This window comes from Thalassophryne amazonica, chromosome 15 (genome assembly GCF_902500255.1).
Source record: "Thalassophryne amazonica chromosome 15, fThaAma1.1, whole genome shotgun sequence".
NCBI lineage: Eukaryota > Metazoa > Chordata > Actinopteri > Batrachoidiformes > Batrachoididae > Thalassophryne > Thalassophryne amazonica.
The window spans coordinates 9,007,166-9,029,785 of NC_047117.1; the positions used below are offsets into that span (position 1 = coordinate 9,007,166).

At 41.8% G+C, this 22,620-nt stretch overlaps 1 protein-coding gene across 1 annotated transcript in view; it reads left to right on the forward strand.

Moving 5' to 3' along the window:
- Window positions 1–19,340, forward strand: part of LOC117525697 (voltage-dependent calcium channel gamma-2 subunit-like) — a 161,514-nt gene extending 142,174 nt beyond the window's left edge. Inside the window, exons 3-4 of the mRNA XM_034187625.1 lie at window positions 11,967–12,107; window positions 17,267–19,340. Of these exons, the coding sequence (XP_034043516.1) occupies window positions 11,967–12,107; window positions 17,267–17,799 (674 nt within the window). The 3' untranslated portion in view covers window positions 17,800–19,340. The remainder of the gene's footprint in view (window positions 1–11,966; window positions 12,108–17,266) is intronic.
- The last annotated feature ends 3,280 nt before the right edge of the window (window positions 19,341–22,620 follow it).

Sequence of the window (22,620 nt, forward strand, 5' to 3'; positions counted from 1 at the left end):
AAACAGTTTATGTGGTTCTGATGGCCTCTTCAGAATGTCAACCCCATGTTCTGTAGGCAGGTGCATACTCGGACTGGTAATCTGTGATTTTGTGCGTGGGCTGGCCCTCCCATATTTATAGAGATTATGGAAATACAGTGTTCTCGAACCGCGCGCTGCTGTCAACACGAGGAAAGTCCCTGATCAGTGAAGCTACAGCATTTAATCGGAGCAGCTGCAGAACCACTTCCTGAATTTGTGTCAAAATGGGAGGGAGGAATGGGAGGCAGAGCCTTCATCTTTCAGAACCAGCTCCCAATTCAGATCAGGGAGACAGACACCCTCTCTACTTTTAAGATTAGGCTTAAAACTTTCCTTTTTGCTAAAGCTTATAGTTAGGGCTGGATCAGGTGACCCTGAACCATCCCTTAGTTATGCTGCTATAGACGTAGACTGCTGGGGGGTTCCCATGATGCACTGTTTCTTTCTCTTTTTGCTCTGTATGCACCACTCTGCATTTAATCATTAGTGATTGATCTCTGCTCCCCTCCACAGCATGTCTTTTTCCTGGTTCTCTCCCTCAGCCCCAACCAGTCCCGGCAGAGGACTGCCCCTCCCTGGGCCTGGTTCTGCTGGAGGTTTCTTCCTGTTAAAAGGGAGTTTTTCCTTCCCACTGTAGCCAAGTGCTTGCTCACAGGGGGTCGTTTTGACCGTTGGGGTTTTACATAATTATTGTATGGCCTTGCCTTACAATATAAAGCACCTTGGGGCAACTGTTTGTTGTGATTTGGCGCTATATAAAAAAAATTGATTGATTGATTGAAAATAAAAGTTCTGTATTGTTTCATACACGGCGCAGTCTTATTCTAGGTTTCAGTTTTGTTTCTGTTTGATCACACAACGGAGACTTACATCGAGCACAATGACTGACATGACCAACAGCCAATGACAATTGGAGAAGCATACAGGGTGGCCAATCAGATTGCAGGAAGAGCAGGCGGCCGCTCCCGCCCCTGCAGTGTTGCCAGATTTTCGATAATTATCGTATTTGTACGATAGTTTTACCCTTTGTACGATGTACAATCAATAATGGGAAAAAATCCAAAATGTACGATAATTTCAGTTGGTTGCCCAAACGCATCTCTCTCTGACACCCAAGAATCATTTTGCAGACGTTGCACTCAGGCGGCATCAAAGACACACCACACACAGGGCTGCTGCTGGCTTTGGCCGCCCGGGACAACGTCATTTGAAAGCCCGCCCCCTCTTCATACAAAGTAATGAGTTTCCATCCAATCTCTGCCGTGACAGGAAGATTCCCCAACCAACACTTTTTTTTTCCGAAATAACAAACTAACAAAACACAAGAGCAAAGAGATATACAAGAAAAATAAAAAAAAGTTCAAGTTCCTTATGGAGGTGTCCATGGCATCGGATGACAACAGCGACCTCGAGGTTGAATTTGACTCTTTCTAGTCTGGTAATTAACACGTTTGTGTCCCGTCACAGAAAAAAAAAAAATCTTTCTAGTAGTGCGTTCTAGTTTCCCCATTACTATAATTACTGTTTAAAAATGTGACATAAAATTCTTTGGAATTTAAAAAAAAACAAAAAACGTTAAAATAGCTACGTTGTATGCGTTTTGTTTGTGTACGATCATTTCTCCCAAAATATGATAATTTTGAGGTTTTGGTACGATAGTTTCATATTTCATATCTGGCAACACTGCGCCCCTGTGAATGGACCGAGTCCTCGGCACCTGGACTTCTGTCCCTGCTGCTCGGATTTATTACCAAATGTTGCTCCTGGTGTGGAAACGAGGGTGAAAATTTAAGATTAAACAAATGAGTGATGCTTTTTGTTTGTTGTAGGGGGTCAACGCTGTGATCTTTATTGGGACAGCAGACCAGTTATAATGGTAATAGGGGAGGCCAGGGCTGTTTGTAACAGTGTTCAAAGCTGCAGCCATGCTGGCATTTTGATTTCACTTTACACGTTATGAGGATCAGTTCACAGAAGTGAAATATTCTTTGGAGTATTCGACACTCTAAAACAAATTATTTGCTCAGTTTAAAAACAAAACAAAACCCTAAAATAGCAATTTGCATGTTTTTTAAAGAAATTCTAACTCAGCCACTGAGTTCACACAAGACACTTATAGTCAGACAAACCCAAGTTTAGCAACGCATTTAATGAAGTGGTTTTGTGTAATTCATTTGCTTTGTCCTCTACACTGTTAATTAACTTTAACCAATTTAATTTAAAGGTTTTGGTGTTATTAGTTAGTCAAGTTATTTAATTTAAGTTTTTCAAGCTTTTTTTTTGCCTCCATTCCACTCAGTAATGTTCATGCAAAATATTACCTTAATTTTCTCTCTCTCTCTCTCTCTCTCTCTCTCTCTCTCTCTCTCTCTCACTCACACACACACTTTGGAGACACAAAAGCTTTTTTCCACCTGTGTGCTTTTGCTTCCATTTTGTACTATGATCAAGGTGAAATGACAGTGAAAGTGTGTGTTTAGGTGTGTGTTCATGGTGTTTAGGTGTATAGTATTTGTTCATTGGAGGTTTGGTATGGATGGGTGGGTGTGCGTGTTTGGGGGTGGATTCATCGGGCCAATAGTGGGCTGGTCCAGAGTAAAAATGCCAGGGCCGAAATTTGTTCCCAGTCCGACCCTGGGCAGGTGTGAAGTTTTTAAGATAAGAAGTAGACTAAGTCCTGGATAGACCCTGTGGCCTGTTGATGTTGGTGCTTATCCCCAGATTCCAAAACCTGAAGCAGATAAGAGTCTCAGAATCACCCTGGTCAGGATGCAAGTTGCTTCTGCAGCCAAGGCGACGGTTTGCCCACAAGTTCAAAACTCATTGTGGCAATCGGTCTGTGACGAGGAAGATCGTCTCTTGGTCAATTCCTGGACGTAATGGTGGAATTCTATCTTCAGGGTCGATCCGGAGACGCCATGAGTGGGTTTGTTTAATATGGGGAGGGGGGTCATTGCACTCCAACAAACACATGGTTCTGGGCACAACCTTAGCCTGGTCCACTGGACGGGAAATAGTCCTGCAGCCTTCATCCATCATCACAGCCATTGGATTACAACCCATCACCTCCTCCACCTGCTGCAGAGAACTTCTTGTTTCACCAGAGCCCCATTAGCTTTTTCGTGTTCAGGGTTCTTGATGGGGCGACTGGGGCGATGGTTCATCTTTCAGCAGCATCATGCTGTGGGGATGTTTTTCAGCAGCAGGAACTGGGAGACTAGTCAGGATTTAGGGAAAGATCAATGCAGCAATGTACAGAGACATCCTGGATGAAAACCTGCTCCAGAGCACTCTTGACCTCAGACTGGGGCGACGGTTCATTCTTCAGCAGGACAACGACCCTAAGCACACCGACAAGACATCAAAGGAGTGGCTTCAGGACAACTCTGTGAATGTCCTTGAGTGGCCCAGCCAGAGCCCAGACCTGAATCTGATTGAACATCTCTGGAGAGATCTGAAAATGTGTACCGATGCTCCGCATCCAACCTGATGGAGCTTGAGAGGTGCTGCAAAGAGGAAAGAGCAAAACTGCCCAAAGATAGGTGCACCAAGCTTGTGGCATCATATTGAAAAAGACTTGAGGCTGTAATTGCTGCCAAAGGTGCTTCAACAAAGTATTGTGCAAAGGCTGTGAATACTTATGTACGTGAGATTTCTCAGGTTTTTTTAATAATTTTGCAAAAAAAAAAATTTAATTTCATGTTGTCATCATGGAGCGTTGTGAGTAGAATTTTAAGAGAAAAAAAATAATTTAATCAATTTTGGAATAAGTTCTGTAACATAAAATGTGGAAAAAGTGAAGCTGTGTGAATACTTTCCGGATTCCCTGTATGTATTCTGCAAAACTATAGCAAGAAAAATAAAAGTTGAAGAACGAGGTGCAGACTGAGCTCTGTGACCATGGCGATACAGAATCCCCGAAGGATGATCGGACAATCAAAGACGGAGAGGGGCGGGCGGACAGACAGCTGATGAAGAGACTGATAGAGTGGAAGAGGACAGAGATAGACAGATAACGGGAGTGATGGAGTGATAGAGAGACTTCTAAGCGATAGATGAATTCATGGCCAGGTAGAGGAGAGGTCCGTGTCCCAGATACAGATCTGAGAGTGGAAAAAGTTTTGTAAGTCAATAAATTCAACCCTGAAAGTGATCAAAGTGCTGATATTACTTGTTTTTGCCAATTAAATACAAATCGAGTGTATTTTACACTGCTGCTGACCGTTTCCTAAGGGCCCTGTCCCACTGGCGTTTAGGAGGATTTGTGGATGGAATGCGCACAAAAGTGGCCCACATCCGCCAAACAACCGCAATAACCGTGTAACATTCCTGTATGAGTCGGCCGCCATCCGAACACATCCGTGATCATCCGCAGAGGCACGCATATCCGCAGCTAGGATTTTTGAGCGGCTCAAAAATCCTGCTGCGGATGAGATCCGCATCACTGCCTGAACACATACTAAAGACATACGCAGGACATACACAACCAATGCGCCGCATATCCCCTGTCATCCGCTGATATCTGCAACTGACGGCTTGGCGCGGCTTGGCGGCGGACCGGGACAGCGTGCAAAACAGATATGACGCGTGCCCAGCACGGCCACATCACGGTCGCAAATGGTATGTCGCACATGCAGACAGAGTGGGCACGGATGGAGCGAGTGCATCACGGCCGCTGTGCCCCTCATGGGGGCGCCTCCGCGGTCGCCATCGCTTCTGTTCCCTGTTATATCCGCTTTTCTTCCTCATGTATTCGCTGATCCACCCCGGGACATTTGTCATTTCCGCCCAACTGTGTTGCAGACGCTCAGCTTTTGTCTCCTCATTTCATGCGCAAATCCTCCTAAACGCCAGTGGGACTGGGCCTTAACACAAGCTTCTTTAGGGATTTGGTTTGGTACCTAACGACCGACCCAACAAAGATCCGGGTCTCTGAAAACCTGCTCAGTGAAGAAAATGAAGAGTTCAGGATGTTCTTTTGTCCCGGTGTACCAACTCAGAACCCTGTTTCCACCGTGCATTGAAACCCCTGCATTCTCAGGCAATGTTGCATTTGTTGTAGGACTACAAAAATGTGTATATACACTCAACAAAAATATAAACGCAACACTTTTGGTTTTGCTCCCATTTTGTATGAGATGAACTCAAAGATCTAAAACTTTTTCCACATACACAATATCACCATTTCTCTCAAATATTGTTCACAAACCAGTCTAAATCTGTGATAGTGAGCACTTCTCCTTTGCTGAGATAATCCATCCCACCTCACAGGTGTGCCATACCAAGATGCTGATTAGACACCATGATTAGTGCACAGGTGTGCCTTAGACTGCCCACAATAAAAGGCCACTCTGAAAGGTGCAGTTTTATCACACAGCACAATGCCACAGATGTCGCAAGATTTGAGGGAGCGTGCAATTGGCATGCTGACAGCAGGAATGTCAACCAGAGCTGTTGCTTGTGTATTGAATGTTCATGTCTCTACCATAAGCCATCTCCAAAGTTGTTTCAGAGAATTTGGCAGTACATCCAACCAGCCTCACAACTGCAGACCACGTGTAACCACACCAGCCCAGGACCTCCACATCCAGCATGTTCACCTCAAAGATCGTCTGAGACCAGCCACTCGGACAGCTGCTGAAACAATCGGTTTGCATAACCAAAGAATTTCTGCACAAACTGTCAGAAGCCGTCTCTGGGAAGCTCATCTGCATGCTCGTCATCCTCATCGGGGTCTTGACCTGACTCCAGTTCGTCGTCGTAACCAACTTGAGTGGGCAAATGCTCACATTCGCTGGCGTTTGGCACGTTGGAGAGGTGTTCTCTTCACGGATGATGCGAAGGAGATGTGTTGCACTGCATGAGGCAAATGGTGGTCACACCAGATACTGACTGGTATCCCCCCCAATAAAACAAAACTGCACCTTTCAGAGTGGCCTTTTATTGTGGGCAGTCTAAGGCACACCTGTGCACTAATCATGGTGTCTAATCAGCATCTTGATATGGCACACCTGTGAGGTGGGATGGATTATCTGAGCAAAGGAGAAGTGCTCACTATCACAGATTTCGACTGGTTTGTGAACAATATTTGAGGGAAATGGTGATATTGTGTATATGGAAAAAGTTTTAGATCTTTGAGTTCATCTCAGACAAAATGGGAGCAAAACCAAAAGTGTTGCGTTTATATTTTTGTTGAGTATATATATATATATATAAAATTTAAACCTGTGATTTATTGCATGTAAAGAAACACAAAGTTTATCCTGTTAAATAATAGCTCTATAGACATGCATGCAAGGTGTAGTAATACTGGATGTTACATTAATTTCAATGAGAGGTTGATGGAAAAATTCAGGTACTTCTGGCTGTGACCGAAACAGCCATGAGCTGCGATGGCACTTGCCATCAAAAGTTACAAATTTTCAACTTGCTGCTTGACACAGCGTCAAGGACAAACCAGATGTGGTTTTATCTTTAACAAGAGGAAAAATGGACAGTGAGAGATGGATTATTGAAGTGCAGAGAATCACCTGGCTTTAAACTGGTAAACATGAATAATATGTGTTACATTTCAGAAAGTAATTAAATCATAATCTCACAAAAGTTTGACTTTTTAAGCTGCCATCAGAACCAGGGTTTTCTGTTTTAATATAACCGTGCCTCACTCTGCCGCTGCAGGTGGCACATATTCTGCCATAACGACTGCTATGACAGTTTTTCTGATGTGAAAATTTGAATGCTACATAATTGCAAGCAAGCCTTCCCCCAACAGGAAACCAGTACCCCCAGATGCCTTCCTTGTCACATTGTTTATGCTCCTATTATTATGGACTGGACACCTCGATATGAGGCAGTTACTCCACAACACTTGACCACACTAGACAGGAATGAGCCATTTTTTATCTCTTTACCTCCACTCTAATTTCAGGGGATGAAAAGTTTGACTCTTGTGCTCTGAACAGTTATTATGGTAATACATGCTACTTAATGATCAGAATGATGATGGATTACCAGATGTCAAAGAGGCTTAAAATTACTTAAAGTTTAATGTGCAGTATGCGGTCAAAAAACAAGTACCAAAGGCATAATCACAAAATGGAGGTCTAGAAGCTCACTAAAAAGCCGCTGGACTTCCTGTCTATGTTTCATTACTTATCCAAAGGTCTTTTTTGGTTTTAAAGCAAAATTATGTGGTACCCCACCCCCCGCTATATATATACACGAGGGCTGTCCATAAAGTATAGGTCCTTTTTATTTTTTTCAAAAACTATATGGATTTCATTCATATGTTTTTACGTCAGACATGCATGAACCCTCGTGCGCATGCGTGAGTTTTTCCACGCCTGTCGGTGACGTCATTCGCCTGTGAGCACTCCTTGTGGGAGGAGTCGTCCAGCCCCTCGTCGGAATTCCTTTGTCTGAGAAGTTGCTGAGAGACTGCCGCTTTGTTTGATCAAATTTTTTTCTAAACCTGTGAGACACATCGAAGTGGACATGGTTCGAAAAATTAAGCTGGTTTTCAGTGAAAATTTTAACGGCTGATGAGAGATTTTGAGGTGATACTGTCGCTTTAAGGACTTCCCACGGTGCGAGACGTCGTGCAGCGCTCTCAGGCGGCGTCATCAGCCTGTTTCAAGCTGAAAACCTCCACATTTCAGGCTCTATTGATCCAGGACGTCGTGAGAGAACAGAGAAGTTTCAGAAGAAGTCGGTTTCAGCATTTTATCCGGATATTCCACTGTTAAAGGAGATTTTTTTAATGAAAGACGTGCGGACGAGGTGCGGCGGCACAGGAAAAACACCTCCGTGTTGATAACCATTTGTAAAATCCAGGCGGCTTTTGATGGCTTTCAGTGGAGTGAGTATATGAGAAATTGTTTAACAGCTGGACATGTTCCAACTTGTCCTTAAGGCTTCCAACAGAGGTGTTTTTCCTGTGGCGGAGCGTCGCGGCGGCTGCGAGCCGACGCGCGGACCCGTCCGCACATCTTTCATTAAAAAAATCTCCTTTAACAGTGGAATATCCGGATAAAATGCTGAAACCGACTTCTTCTGAAACTTCTCTGTTCTCTCACGACGTCCTGGATCAATAGAGCCTGAAATGTGGAGGTTTTCAGCTTGAAACAGGCTGATGACGCCGCCTGAGAGTGCTGCGCGACGTCTCGCACTGTGGGAAGTCCTTACAGCGACAGTATCACCTCAAAATCTCTCATCAGCCGTTAAAATTTTCACTGAAAACCAGCTTAATTTTTTGAACCATGTCCAATTCGATGTGTCTCACAGGTTTAGAAAAAATTTTGATCAAACAAAGCACCAGTCTCTCAGCAACTTCTCAGACAAAGGAATTCCGACGAGGGGCTGGACGACTCCTCCCACAAGGAGTGCTCACAGGCGAATGACGTCACCGACAGGCGTGGAAAAACTCACGCATGCGCACGAGGGTTCAAGCATGTCTGACGTAAAAACATATGAATGAAATCCATATAGTTTTTGAAAAAAATAAAAAGGACCCATACTTTATGGACAGACCTCGTGTGTATATATATATATATATATATGTATGTATATATATATATATATATGTATATATATATATATATATATGTATGTATATATATATATATATATATATGTATGTATATATATATATATATATATATGTATATATATATATATATATATATATATGTATGTATGTATATATATATATATATATATATGTATGTATATATATATATATATATATATGTATGTATATATATATATATATATATGTATGTATATATATATATATATATATATATATATATATATATATATATATATATATATATATATATATAATCACCGGCCTCAGACGATGTTTATTCAGTTGTTTAATTTTGTAGAAAAAAAGCAGATCACAGACATGACACAAAACTAAAGTCATTTCAAATGGCAACGTTCTGGCTTTAAGAAACACTATAAGAAATCAGGAGAAAAAATTGTGGCAGTCAGTAACGGTTACTTTTTAGACCAAGCAGAGGGAAAAAAATATGGACTCACTCAATTCTGAGGAATAAATTATGGAATCACCCTGTAAATTTTCATCCCCAAAACTAACACCTGCATCAAATCAGATCTGCTCGTTAGTCTGCATCTAAAAAGGAGTGATCACACCTTGGAGAGCTGTTGCACCAAGTGGACTGACATGAATCATGGCTCCAACACGAGAGATGTCAATTGAAACAAAGGAGAGGATTATCAAACTCTTAAAAGAGGGTAAATCATCACGCAATGTTGCAAAAGATGTTGGTTGTTCACAGTCAGCTGTGTCTAAACTCTGGACCAAACAACATGGGAAGGTTGTTAAAGGCAAACATACTGGTAGACCAAGGAAGACTTCAAAGCGTCAAGACAGAAAACTTAAAGCAATATGTCTCAAAAATCAAAAATGCACAACAAAACAAATGAGGAATGAATGGGTGGAAACTGGAGTCAATGTCTGTGACCGAACTGTAAGAAACCACCTAAAGGAAATGGGATTTACATACAGAAAAGCTAAACGAAAGCCATCATTAACACCTAAACAGAAAAAAAACAAGGTTACAATGGGCTAAGGAAAAGCAATCATGGACTGTGGATGACTGGATGAAAGTCATATTCAGTAATGAATCTCGAATCTGCATTGGGCAAGGTGATGATGCTGGAACTTTTGTTTGGTGCCGTTCCAATGAGATTTATAAAGATGACTGCCTGAGGAGAACATGTAAATTTCCAGTCATTGATGATATTGGCTGCATGTCAGGTAAAGGCACTGGGGAGATGGCTGTCATTACATCATCAATAAATGCACAAGTTTACGTTGATATTTTGGACACTTTTCTTATCCAATCAATTGAAAGGATGTTTGGGGATGATGAAATCATTTTTCAAGATGATAATGCATCTTGCCATAGAGCAAAAACTGTGAAAACATTCCTTGCAAAAAGACACATAGGGTCAATGTCATGGCCTGCAAATAGTCCGGATCTTAATCCAATGGAAAATCTTTGGTGGAAGTTGAAGAAAATGGTCCATGACAAGGCTCCAACCTGCAAAGCTGATCTGGCAACAGCAATCAGAGAAAGTTGGAGCCAGATTGATGAAGAGTACTGTTTGTCACTCATTAAGTCCATGCCTCAGAGACTGCAAGCTGTTATAAAAGCCAGAGGTGGTGCAACAAAATACTAGTGATGTGTTGGAGCGTTTTGTTTTTCATGATTCCATAATTTATTCCTCAGAATTGAGTGAGTCCATATTTTTTTCCCTCTGCTTGGTCTAAAAAAGTAACTGTTACTGACTGCCACAATTTTTTCTCCTGATTTCTTATAGTGTTTCTTAAAGCCAGAAAGTTGCCATTTGAAGTGACTTTAGTTTTGTGTCATGTCTGTGATCTGATTTTTCTACAAAATTAAACAACTGAATGAACATCCTCCGAGGCCGGTGATTCCATAATTTTTGACAGGGGTTGTATATATGCCCTCCAGGAGAGAATCACTCGTTTAAAACAAACAAGGTCAGTCTGTTCAACAAAAATACTTCATTATTATAGTTCCTCGAGTGAATTCTTGAATTTATTCATTTAATTCTTAAATTTATGCTTATTCAACAAGACGTTTTCACCTTTCAGAAGGATGAAAGTTCAAGTCTTCAGAGTCCAAGTGCTTCCTGTCTCACTTTATGAATGTCAGACCGAGGCTCAGACTCAGGAAAAAAAAAATCTTAGGCTAAGTCATAGTCAAGACTCACTTGAACAGTGGTTAAAATTTATTGTGAGCCAGAAGGAACTAAGTATGATGGAGGCCAGCAGGAGACGCTGTGCAATAGTATTCAGCAAATCTCGCTCCCCAACAGCTAAAATAGAAGGATTCTCTGGCCACAAGGCCAGAGCCGTAGGTTTTGGTCTTCTGGTTAGAGAGTCCACCTCTCATGCTGGAGAGCATGAGAATTGAGAATTGTGGAATAAAAACTGAAAGTTAATCATGATTTCCCTGTTTTTGCCACAAAGGAAAACTGCAAGACAATTTTGAAAATGGAAACAGGAATCATACAGCTGTCAAACACACACTTTCAGCCCAATCAGCTTTAATACTGCATGCATCCTGCTGCAATTTTTAACTAATTAATACTGTTTAATGTGGTGCCTGCTTGGAATGATTCAGTGATTTCTTTTTTTTTTTTTCCTTCTTCTTCTTTTTTTTCCCCAATTAAAATTTGCCAATAACATGATGGATGTCAGGGATTGGGGGGAATCCTGGCAATCTCAAAAAGCATCTCCTCCTCTCTGTGGCTTGAAGCGAAACAATCACTACCATCTTGATGAACAGGTTTAAACCACCTCAAATGGCAATGACTGGATGTCTTTAGTACTTGGTTCCTCTGGGTACAGCAGCACTCACATTCTGTTAAGTGACTGGTTAGTTCAAGGAAGTGCGTATTAGGGATCAGTTACATCACTTTGGACACCTAGCGTCTTTTACCCCATGTGCTGGTGCCTCAGTCCTGATCAAGACCTGAAAAACTGGACAAAGCAAAGCCCATGTGGCGGCAGATTGATGGCTGTTTTCTGGAGATACCGATGAACCGCTGCTCTGCCTGATTCTTGGCTAAGCGGGACCTAGTGTGGTTCAACATCGTGGTGGATGCAGGAACATGCAGCGTGAACTTTTGCTCCAACCCGAGTTCACCTGATGTTTTGTGTTGTTAAATCGAACAGCAGATTCCAACAAGTCTTAGAATTTTAGAAATGAAGCTGTACAAATGGGACTTGTTTTCATCATATGACTGGTTCCTGCTGTTGTCCCCATTTGTGTTCTTATTTGGAAACATTATAACTATGTTATTAACAAAAAGGTCTGATGCGGTTTTCTCACATCCATCGGCGAGTACTGTCTAGTTATTTTTAACTCTGTGTGTGTGTACAGGCGCAGTACGGGCCTCGAGTATCTTCCCTATCATGAGTGTGATCCTGCTCTTCATGGGGGGGCTGTGTATCGCCGCCAGTGAGTTCTACAAGTCACGCCACAACATCATCCTCAGCGCCGGCATCCTCTTTGTCTCTGCAGGTACAAAGGGAAAAGGGGAGCTGAGGGAAGTAGGTGAGAGGAAGGGAGCAAGGAAGAGGAAAGGAAGCAAAACATGACAGGCACAAACAGAAATATTGCAATCATAACTATTTCCTTTATATAAAAATTTAGATTTTGTACATTTGCACTGTCCAGGCAGGAAATATCAGTGCTGGGTGCAACGTGGCTGGATTAAGTTACCTACTCTAAAGTCAAACTCTAAAAATCAACCCATCACATTGGCACCTGTCATCACCTATCAGCCAGAATGTGTCAAGTTGCAGCTCATTGTTGCTCATTCCTTAATGAGAGGCTTCTGGTGACAGATTGGTTTTGCTTGTGGGAAAAGTACCACAAAACATGAGCAGGCATGAGAATTTTCAGGGTTCCTCCTGAATTCCAGATTTTTTTTAGGACAATCTGTACAAAGTATTGATGACTTTTTTTTGGCTGCCAAAATACGGCTAAAAATAGGTCCAATTTTGCCTAAAACCCAGGCCCTCCTACAGCAGGACCCAGCCCCTCGACCACCTTTCAGGATGTCACATTCTCATGTCTGCTTTGGACATGTATTGACTGCTGTAACAGTTTGATTAACACCTATTGCCTCTGCTGCTTTGGGTGAGGTTTGTTCACTTCATATTATGCATGAATGGAATTGTTGGAAGGATTAGGATGGACAAGACACATCATTTGCAGTAATGGTCAAGGTATGGTAAAAACTGTGGTGGGCTCTGCGCTCACATGGAGGGAGGGTGTTGTTCTTTTTCTTTTCAGGTTTGAGTGTCTGATTAGTGTTTGTGTTTTTGTGTCGGTGCGCAAAAAACACCATAAACACATGCAATGAACCAGATTTAACAGGATTTTTCCATTAATTATTTGTTTAATTTTATTGTTAATTTTTGTTTTCAATTCAGTGTCGCGGTCGGCAATGTATATGTGCATCATCAACCCTCCCCCCATGTGAGGCTATCTGAATTTTGCCTCCTTTGAATAGCAGACACACTCTGCGCCGGACTTCAGAGCGTGGTTTTGCTGGTTTATAGTGCAAATGCTTTTTGGTGCCAGACGATGCCAACACACTGTAATTGCACCTCATTTTTTTTACACAAGTGGTTTCATGATTGAGAAGATGTGAGCACTGGTCATGAAAGTCATAACTGTGTCAAGTAGAACTGATCAATAATGCAGCACCACTATAAGCCGCTTCATGCTGGGTGGATGATATTTCTACATCCACCAAGGAGGTTGTGTTTCGGAGTTCAAATAATTTGCTGGAGAGGTCTGTGTTGGGTCAAAGGTTGCTTATTAAAGGTTGGTGTGGATCAAGGTCAAGGGGTGGAACCAACCATAAAGTTTTTATCCTGTCTTTGATCTGTGATCTGCGTCCTTTTGATTCTGTATTAAGCACTACTGATAAGTACAGTGATGAGGATCACAGGTCAGAATCCAGCCCTTGATCCTGATCCATTTGATTCCGTAATCAGGATCAAAGCAAGACAAACAGCAATAAAACTATAATTCTGATGGTAAGGTCAACAATCACAATAAAAGAACTGATTAGGTACAAAGATCAGGATCAATGTTTAGCAATTAGCAACTGTGATAAGATATGAGGAACAAGACTCAAAATTCAGTGGTCAAGATTTGTGATGATAAGCATATGTTGGTAGTCAGGATCAAAGTTCACAGATGAGGATCAGAGATCAGCATCAATGATCAGTGATGATGATCATATGTCATTAATTAGAATCAAAGACCTGCAATTAGGATCAAAGGTCAGGATCAAAAATCAGTGGTAAAGCTGAGTGATAATAAGGAACAATAAACAGGATCATAGGTCAGCTATTAGGATCAAAGGGCAGATGTTGGAGATAAAAAGAATTAGTTTCTCACAATGAAAAAGAAAGACAAAAGGAAAATAGCACCAGATACATAAACAGAAAACTGTTGGAACTTGGACCAGGAATGCACTCTTTGATTAACCTTAATTTTTAAAAATGCCTTTCTGCAGATTCATGTATGAAGGACAATGTGAAAATGTCACAACTGATCTGCAGCTCCCCTAGTCTGGAAACTATCCCTCAAAATAGAGAAAAATAAAGCTGAAGGTAGAGAAAAGTGAGCAGCAGAGCAGAAATGGAGACAACTAAATGTGAACAAGCCTGTTGCAGACGCCTCATCTGAACCAGACAAAAACATCTGCATTATGATGCAGCTGAAAACAAAACTGTCCTCTTTCAGGGACAAAGCCACTCTGGCATTCGTTGACCACCGGGTGATGTTTTACGTAGGGTCTGACGTGCAAGTAGCATACCACAACCTCCTGGATGAAGCTGGGGAGACAAAAATAGCTCATGTTGCCATTTTACCAGAGCATTTTTTTTTTTGCATTTTTGTATATGCGTCCACGTGTGCGTGCTCTGGTTCTAGGTCATGGCCTACTGTGCTGTGCTAGATAACTACCTCCCCTCCAAGTAAGAAATGAGACGTGCAGTTTTCTCTGTTTCTCCCTCTGTCTGTCTGTCTGTCTCTCTCGCCCTGTTGCTAGGCTAAGAGGAGGCCACTGGGATTACGCTCTAAAAATAAGGTGTCCCTGATACTCTTCTGCTCTGATCCATCTCAATCAGTTCTTCACGGGCCTCCTACTTCAGTCTATTTTCCCATCGCTAACAGTTTATCGCTGTGTATCTCGTTACATGACTGGCTGCCATGTGGCACTGTGTGTTCTGGCTGCAAACAAGTGAGAATGTATGACGGAAAAAACAGATGATTCAAATACAGGACATCCAGAAAGTATTCACAGCTCTTCACTTTTTCCACATTGTGTTAGTTTACAGCCTTATTCCAAAATGGAGTAAATTCATTTACATGAAACATGAAAACATTTTCTTTGAAATCTTAAGTATTCACACCCTTTGCTCAATACTTTGTTGATGCACCTTTGGCAGCAATTACAGCCTCAAGTCTTCTTGAATATGATGCCACAAGCTTGGTGCACTTATCTTTGGGCAGTTTAGTCCATTCCTCTTTGCAGCACCTCTCAAGCTCCATCAGGTTGGATGGGGTGCGTCGGTGCACAGCCATTTTCAGATCTCTCCAGAGATGTTCAATCAGATTCAGGTCTGGGCTCTGGCTGAGCCACTCAAGGACATTCACAGAGTTGTTCTGAAGCCAGTCCTTTGATATCTTGGCTGTGTGCTTAGGGTCATTGTCCTGCTGAAAGATGAACCGTCGCCCCAGTCTGAGGTCAAGCGTGCTCTGGAGCAGGTTTTCATCCAGGATGTCTCTGTGCATTGCTGCATACATCTTTCCCTCAATCCTGACTAGTCTCCCAGTTCCTGCTGCTAACAAACATCCACACAGCATGATGCTGCCACCATCATGATTCACTGTAGGGATGGTGCCTGGTTTCCTTCAATTATGACGTCTGGCAGTCACACCAAAGAGTTGAATCTTTGCCTCATCATACCAGAGAATTTTGTTTCTCATGGTCTGAGAGTCATTCAGGTGCCTTTTGACAAACTCCAGGTGGGTTGCCATGTGCCTTTTACTAAGGAGTGGCTTCTGTCTATTCACTCTACCATACAGGCCTGATTGGTGGATTGCTGCAGAGATGGTTGTCCTTCTGGAAGGTTCTCCTCTCTCCACAGAGGAATGCTGGAGCTCTGAGGGAGTGACCATCGGGTTCTTGGTCACATCCCGACTAAGGTCCTTCTCCATGGTCGCTCAGTTTAGATGGTCGGCCAGCTCTTGTAAGAGTCCTGCTGGATCTGAACTTCTTCTATTTACAAAAGATGGAGACCACTGTGCTCATTGGGACCTTCAATGCAGCAGAAATGTTTCTGTACCCTTCCCCAGATTTGTTCCTCGAGACAATCCTGTCTCGGAGGTCTACAGACAATTCCTTTTACTTCATGCTTGGTTTGTGCTGACATGCATTGTCAACTGTGGGACCTTACATGTAGACAGGTGTGTGCCTTTCCAAATCATGTCCAGTCAACTGAAGTTACCTTAAGTTGCAGTAGTAATCTGGGAAAGGTGAACATTAATGCAAGTGAAAACATGAGTGCTTTCACAAAAGCAGTAGTTGACCAGCTGGCTGCTGCCATCTAGTGGCATGGATAGTTTGCATTGTAAACAACAAATGTGAAGCAGCTCACTGATGTTCTACTGTTTTCAATGAGAGGATGGTGGAAAACCCACCTCTGGCTGTGAGTACAGCAACAGCTTGACATTTTCAATATTTGCTGCAGCAAAAACGACCAACCAGATGTTTTATTTTTAACAGGGAGATTAGATGGCCAGCAAGAAATGGATTATTTAAGTGCAGAGAGTCGCTTGGTTTTAATCAGGCAAATAAATTTGTGATGTTACAGAGAGGAATTAACCTATAAATTCAGAAAAAGGTAACTCTTTAAGCTGCCATCAGAGCCAGAGCTTTCTCTTTTAATACATTGTTGTGGCAGTCACTTGATGGTAAGGAAGATTGTTTCTCAATCAATTCCCAGGCCTGATATCTACATCCAGTTGTCGATCCAGAGATGCATGCAGGTTTGTTTAACGTGGGAATGTTGTTGCACGCTGAAAACACATGATCCTTGACAGATCCTTAGCCTGGTCTGATGGGTGGGAAATCCCAGATGGTCGTGGTATGAGGACCTGCTGCAGCCTTCATCCGCCTTCACAGCCACTGGGTTACAAGCCAATACCTCCAATGGCAGATCCACCATTGAGGACTTCACTAGAGCCCCATTAGCCATTTCATGTTCAGTGTTCCTGTTGGGCCTTTGTGGCTACTTTAAAGGCCATGGGGCACTATATTTCCACCCCAACAGGCAATGCCTTACTTCATTCTTTACTCAAGTGTCATGATGTGGTTGAGGGGTTGGAATTTGTTTTAATGCAACGCTGTGCAAAATGCTAAAACTCTGTATCTTTTAGTGAAGCAAATTACTGTCCATGTTGTCAGCATTGAAAAATGACAACACCTCACATCATCACCACCAGTGTGCCGCACATGATAGAAACTCTGCTGCAAGGAGCGCTATATGGTTTTTCTACCACCAACGTGAATGAAGCATTATAATTAGTTTGATTATTTAATGAATGAATAAAATTCCATTTTGTTCTAATTTGTGCTTCTTTCCTTCTCACAGGTCTGAGCAACATCATTGGAATTATTGTGTACATATCAGCCAACGCTGGGGACCCTTCCAAGAGTGACTCCAAGAAAAACAGCTACTCCTACGGCTGGTCCTTCTACTTCGGCGCACTCTCCTTCATCATGGCCGAAATGGTGGGTGTGCTGGCTGTGCATATGTTCATTGACCGCCATCGGGAACTTCGTGTGGGAGCCAGAGCTGCCGACTACCTCCAAGGAGCAGCCATCACGCGCATCCCCAGCTACCGCTACCGTTACCGTCGCCGTTCTCGCTCCTCATCTCGGTCCACAGATCCCTCACACTCCCGCGAGGCATCACCAGTGGGACTGAAGGGCTTCGGGACGCTTCCCTCCACCGAGCTGTCCATGTACACGCTTCCTAAAGGTCAAACGGGCACCCCGACAGCCACCTATAACTCCACGGAGAGGGACCACAACTTCCTGCAGGTCCACAACTGCATCCAGAAGGACCTGAAAGACTCGGGTGGCCACAGCAACACCGCCAACCGACGCACGACACCCGTATGAAACTTGACAGAAGGACCTCAAAAGAAATTGGAGCAAATTTGGGGAAAGGTGGTAAAGACAGCTCAGTTGGTAAAGGAGAGAAGGGATGTTCTGAGTTCTCCGCAACTCAGACGATCACCCAGTTGCAGTTTTAAAACAAAAGAAGCAGAGAAAAAAATGCATAAAAAAGAAACATGCATGATTTTCCCATCAACCATTGATTGACGACTTTTGAACATGTTTGTACAGATTTGTGTGGGAGGGATGGGCAAAGATGAGAAGGGCGACAGCCAGGGGGCGCTGTGGTTGTGGGCCGGGTCAGACTGCCGATTTAAAGGTGAACTTTGTATTTTTTACTCTCTTCCTCAGTCCGACAAACAGGGGGGCAGTGTTTGCCTCTTGGCTCCGCCTATGACCCCACCCTCACACTCTAAATACACCCTAACCTCCCTGAAACCCGCTCTTCGCTTTAGTTACTGTATCTTCTTGATTTTATTCTTTAATCGCATTAATACTGTGAACCATAGCGGTATGGAACTTTAGCAGGGAGGAATTCAGGCCGCAAAAAAAAAAAAAAAAACTAACAAAAAAAGGACACATAAGTTAATATATGTATTAATTATCTATAAATATATGAATATATATGTTAATATACTTGACTTCCCTGATGCAAAAATAAGAAAAAGAATCTAATCTTGAAAAATAAATCAGAGGATTCTTTGTGACTGGTTCATTTGACAGGAAAAGGCTTCCGCCTCCTTGACAAACTGGTATTTAGTTAGTACTTGAAGCATTATCGCATTCTTTTAGAACTAAACAAATCCCTTCGGCATTCGCCAAAAACCCTGGCTGCCATCGTTGTTCAGGGTCACGTGGAGGTGAAAAGCCAACCTCTCTGCAAACCTGAAGAAGGCAACGACGACTTGTGGACGATGAAAAGTCACTACTGCCAAAGACACACAGTAGTGCGTGTGAGAAGCTGGCTACCGGCAACGTGACACTAACTGACTCAATAAAAAATAAATAAAAAAATAACAATAATAAAATCGATAAATTAAAAAAAATATGAATTTACATGCATGCTGATCAAAACCATCCAATCTGCTTTTAAGGAAACTGTTTTGAACAAATGATACAATGTAAGGGCAGCGGGCGTGAAAACGTGGACATTACTGTTACTGTACTGTCCTTTTTTTTTTTTTTTTTTTTTTGAATGGGTAATTCAGGGCGGGGCTTTGTAACACTTGAAACAAAAAGAACAAACTTTGGATAAGGCTTTTTTTAAGAGAAGAAAATCTTATCTCCTCTTTTCATTTCTTTTTTTTTTTTAAATTTCACACAGCCTTAGTCTCTCTCTCTCTCTCTCTCTCTCTCTCTCTCTCTGTTTTTTGGGGAGGGGGTCTTATTTTTGTTGTTTATCGGTTTTGCGTTGTGCTGTTGTAAATGAGAATTTAAAAAAGAAAAAAAGCATAATGTCTTCAAGGTGCCAAAACTGAATGATTCTGAACTTGGATGCATCAAGTCCTGATGATGAATAAAAATCGATCTCTCCCATAGGGAAACACAGTGACTCTCTCTTCCTGTATCCTTGGCCACCAGGGAGCACTGCCAGTGCTTAAATTTACACCAGACAGACATAAAATACAAAAAAAAAAAAAAGAGCATGAGAGTATCTCGGAGACAGAGATGGCGACATAGCAGTGTTGAAGACGATAGAAATGCGACACATTTCTTGTTTTCAGCTCCTTGAAATGCATCATTTCGCTCTTCAGCAGCATCCTGACAACACGTTACATTCCACCAAACTGTTTGTCTGGCGCATTCTGTACCATCAATCATATAAAAGGACAAAGGAAGACAAACAAAAAACACAAAGGCATCAAGAGAGACCCTGAAGTCTAAGGAAAGAGTCATCTTGACCAAATATGGGGAAAGTGGCATTACGTAAGCCATTTTTATGCTTTCTACTGAAATTGTTTTCTGGGGACTCGAGAAAGCAGAGATTCAATTTGAAACTACCAAATTACCATGGCCAGACATTCACACCAAGGAATATCTGCACCAAATTTTCAGAAAAATTCTATGAACAGATGTCCTTTAATAAATCAAATCATGTGGGGAAAAGGTGGTTTTTTTGCCCTTCTTGGGGGCCTTGGGGGGTCCACGGGGATTCAGTAAGAAAGTCTAATTTACCATGACCAGACAGTCCTCCAAGGATTGTTTGTACCAAATTTCAGAATAATTCTATGAACAGAGTTCCTTTAATAAATCAAACAATGTGAAAAAGGTGCTTTTTTTTTGCCCTTCTTGGGGGCCCTGGGGGGCCAACGGAAATTCATTAAGAAAGAAAGTCCAATTTACCATGACCAGACAGTCATCCAAGGATTCTTTGTACCAAATTTCAGAATAATTCTACAGACTTCCTTTAATCAATCAAACAATGTGCAAAAGGTGCTCTTTTTTTGCCCTTCTTGGGGGCCCTGGGGAGTCCACAGGGATTCAGTAAGGAAGTCCAATTTACCATGACCAGACAGTCACCCAAGGATTGTTTGTACCAAATTTCAGAATAATTCCATGAACAGATTTCCTTTAATAAATCAATGTGAAAAAGGTGCTTGTTTTTTGCCCTTCTTGGGGGGCCCTGGGGGAGCCAACAGAGATTCAGTAAGAAAGTCAAATTTACCATTGGAAATCTTGGAAAATTAGAAAAATCCCTATCTTTAACATTGAACAGGTTTTCCAAAATTCATAACTCTGTCAGAAAAGATCACATTTCTATCATATTTGACAGCATTATGTAGGATGGTATTTTATCACCTGACAAAGTTTGATCCGGATATGATCCAGATTACAGATTTTGTGGCCATTTAAATTTAACACTGAAAACCTCATTTAATGTATATTTTACATTATATCTTAAACAAATGTGCCTTAGTCACTCTCATATTTGAAAGTGAGGTGCAGACTGGCACTATCACCTGACAAAGTTTAATTTAGATCTGGTCCGAATTGTGGAATTTGTGAACATTTAAATTTAATATTGAAAAGCCCAGTTCGTGTACATTTTGCATTATATCTCAATCAAAAGTGCCTCAGTCACTCTCATTTGTGACAATTAGGTGCAAACTGGCACTCTCAATGAATAGACCAAGTTTAATCCTTATTGCGGCTATTTGATTCCATTTAACATTGAACAGCCCTTTTGAGCAATATTTTGTATTATATTTTTGTTTATGAAAAGCCACTTCTAAGAGGACTTTGACCTTGAAACATTTTCCAAGGTAAAAATTTGTGGAATTGGAAACCAGTGCTGGCGGAGGTTTACACTCTACAAGAGCAGTGCTCTAATTAAAGCCTTTTTTTTTATGTTTTAGTTCAACTATATGACTCATGAATGCACCGGAGTGCATTGACTTGTTCTGCACCACGAACTGCTGATCAAACCTGGCGGAATTACAGTGAGACTCAACCTGCCACAACAGCACCTTTTCACGCCGTGTGACAGCGTGAAAAAGACACGGCACGTCTTTGATCTTGTTGTGCTGCAGAGAGTCGGGAGCTGCAGCGGCGTACTGCAGCACTGTCAGGACGTCCTCAGGGTGCTAAATGTCTGCACCCAAATGTGTTATTGTGGTTTATGTGTATTGTTAGGCACAGTTTAATCTGTTGTAGAAGGTGTACAGCAAAACTTGGAGAATGCTTTGTCCTTTCTTTGGCTGGCTTTTTTTTAATGTCCTACATTACTCACTGACTTACTTATTCATTCTCACCTCCTTTCTTTCTTTAATTCAGTCCATCTCTCACTCCGACTCTCATTCTTTCAGTAACTCTTGAATTCACACAGTTGTTTACTTCGTGTGAATTCCCAAAATGCAACAAGAACAACCAGGCCCGGAGGGGCACCAACGCTCCTGCCACTTTGCTAATTTGACTGCAAAGAAACTGAAATCCAAAATGGCCTCCAAGATGGCTGCCATGATGGAAATATTGCTATATGTTGATTCTCCATGGATGATTATTTTAATTTTGCAATGGTGGTAAAATCTCAAGAATTTTTTGAGATATAAGCAACTACAACCCCAAATCAGAAAAGACTGGGGGAGTATGAAGGAAAACAAATTGATCCTTTCTTTGACTTCTATATCATTGTACAACCCAAATTCCAATGAAGTTGGGACGTTGTGTAAAATGTAAATAAAAACAGAATACGATTTGCAAATCCTCTTCAACCTATATTCAATTGAATACACCACAAAGACAAGATATTTAATGTTCAAACTGATAAACTTTATCGTTTTTGTGCAAATATTTGCTCATTTTTGAAATGGATGCCTGCAACATGTTTCAAAAAAGTTGGAACAGTGGTATGTTTACCACTGTGTTACATCACCTTTCCTTCTAACAACACTCAATAAGCATTTGGGAACTGAGGACACTAACTGTTGAAGCTTTGTAGGTGGAATTCTTTCCAATTCTTGCTTGATGTACGACTTCAGTTGTTCAACAGTCCGGGGTATCAACTGTCATTTTTTGTGGTTCATAATATGCCACACATTTTCAATGGGCGACAGGTCTGGACTGCAGGCAGGCCAGTCTAGTACCTGCACTCTTTTACTACGAAGCCACGCTGTTGTAACACAAAACGCTTCATATTTGGTATCCTCAGTGCCAAAATGTCTGCAGTTCTCTCCAATAAGGAATGGCAACATTACAAAGTGGTAAATGCTTTTGCGTCCTAAATATTTTTGGAATGTATTGCAGGCTTGAAATGGTGAATAGATGTATATTAACAAATGAAATGAAGTTGACCACCCCGTAATTTGGTGCCTCTCTTTATATATA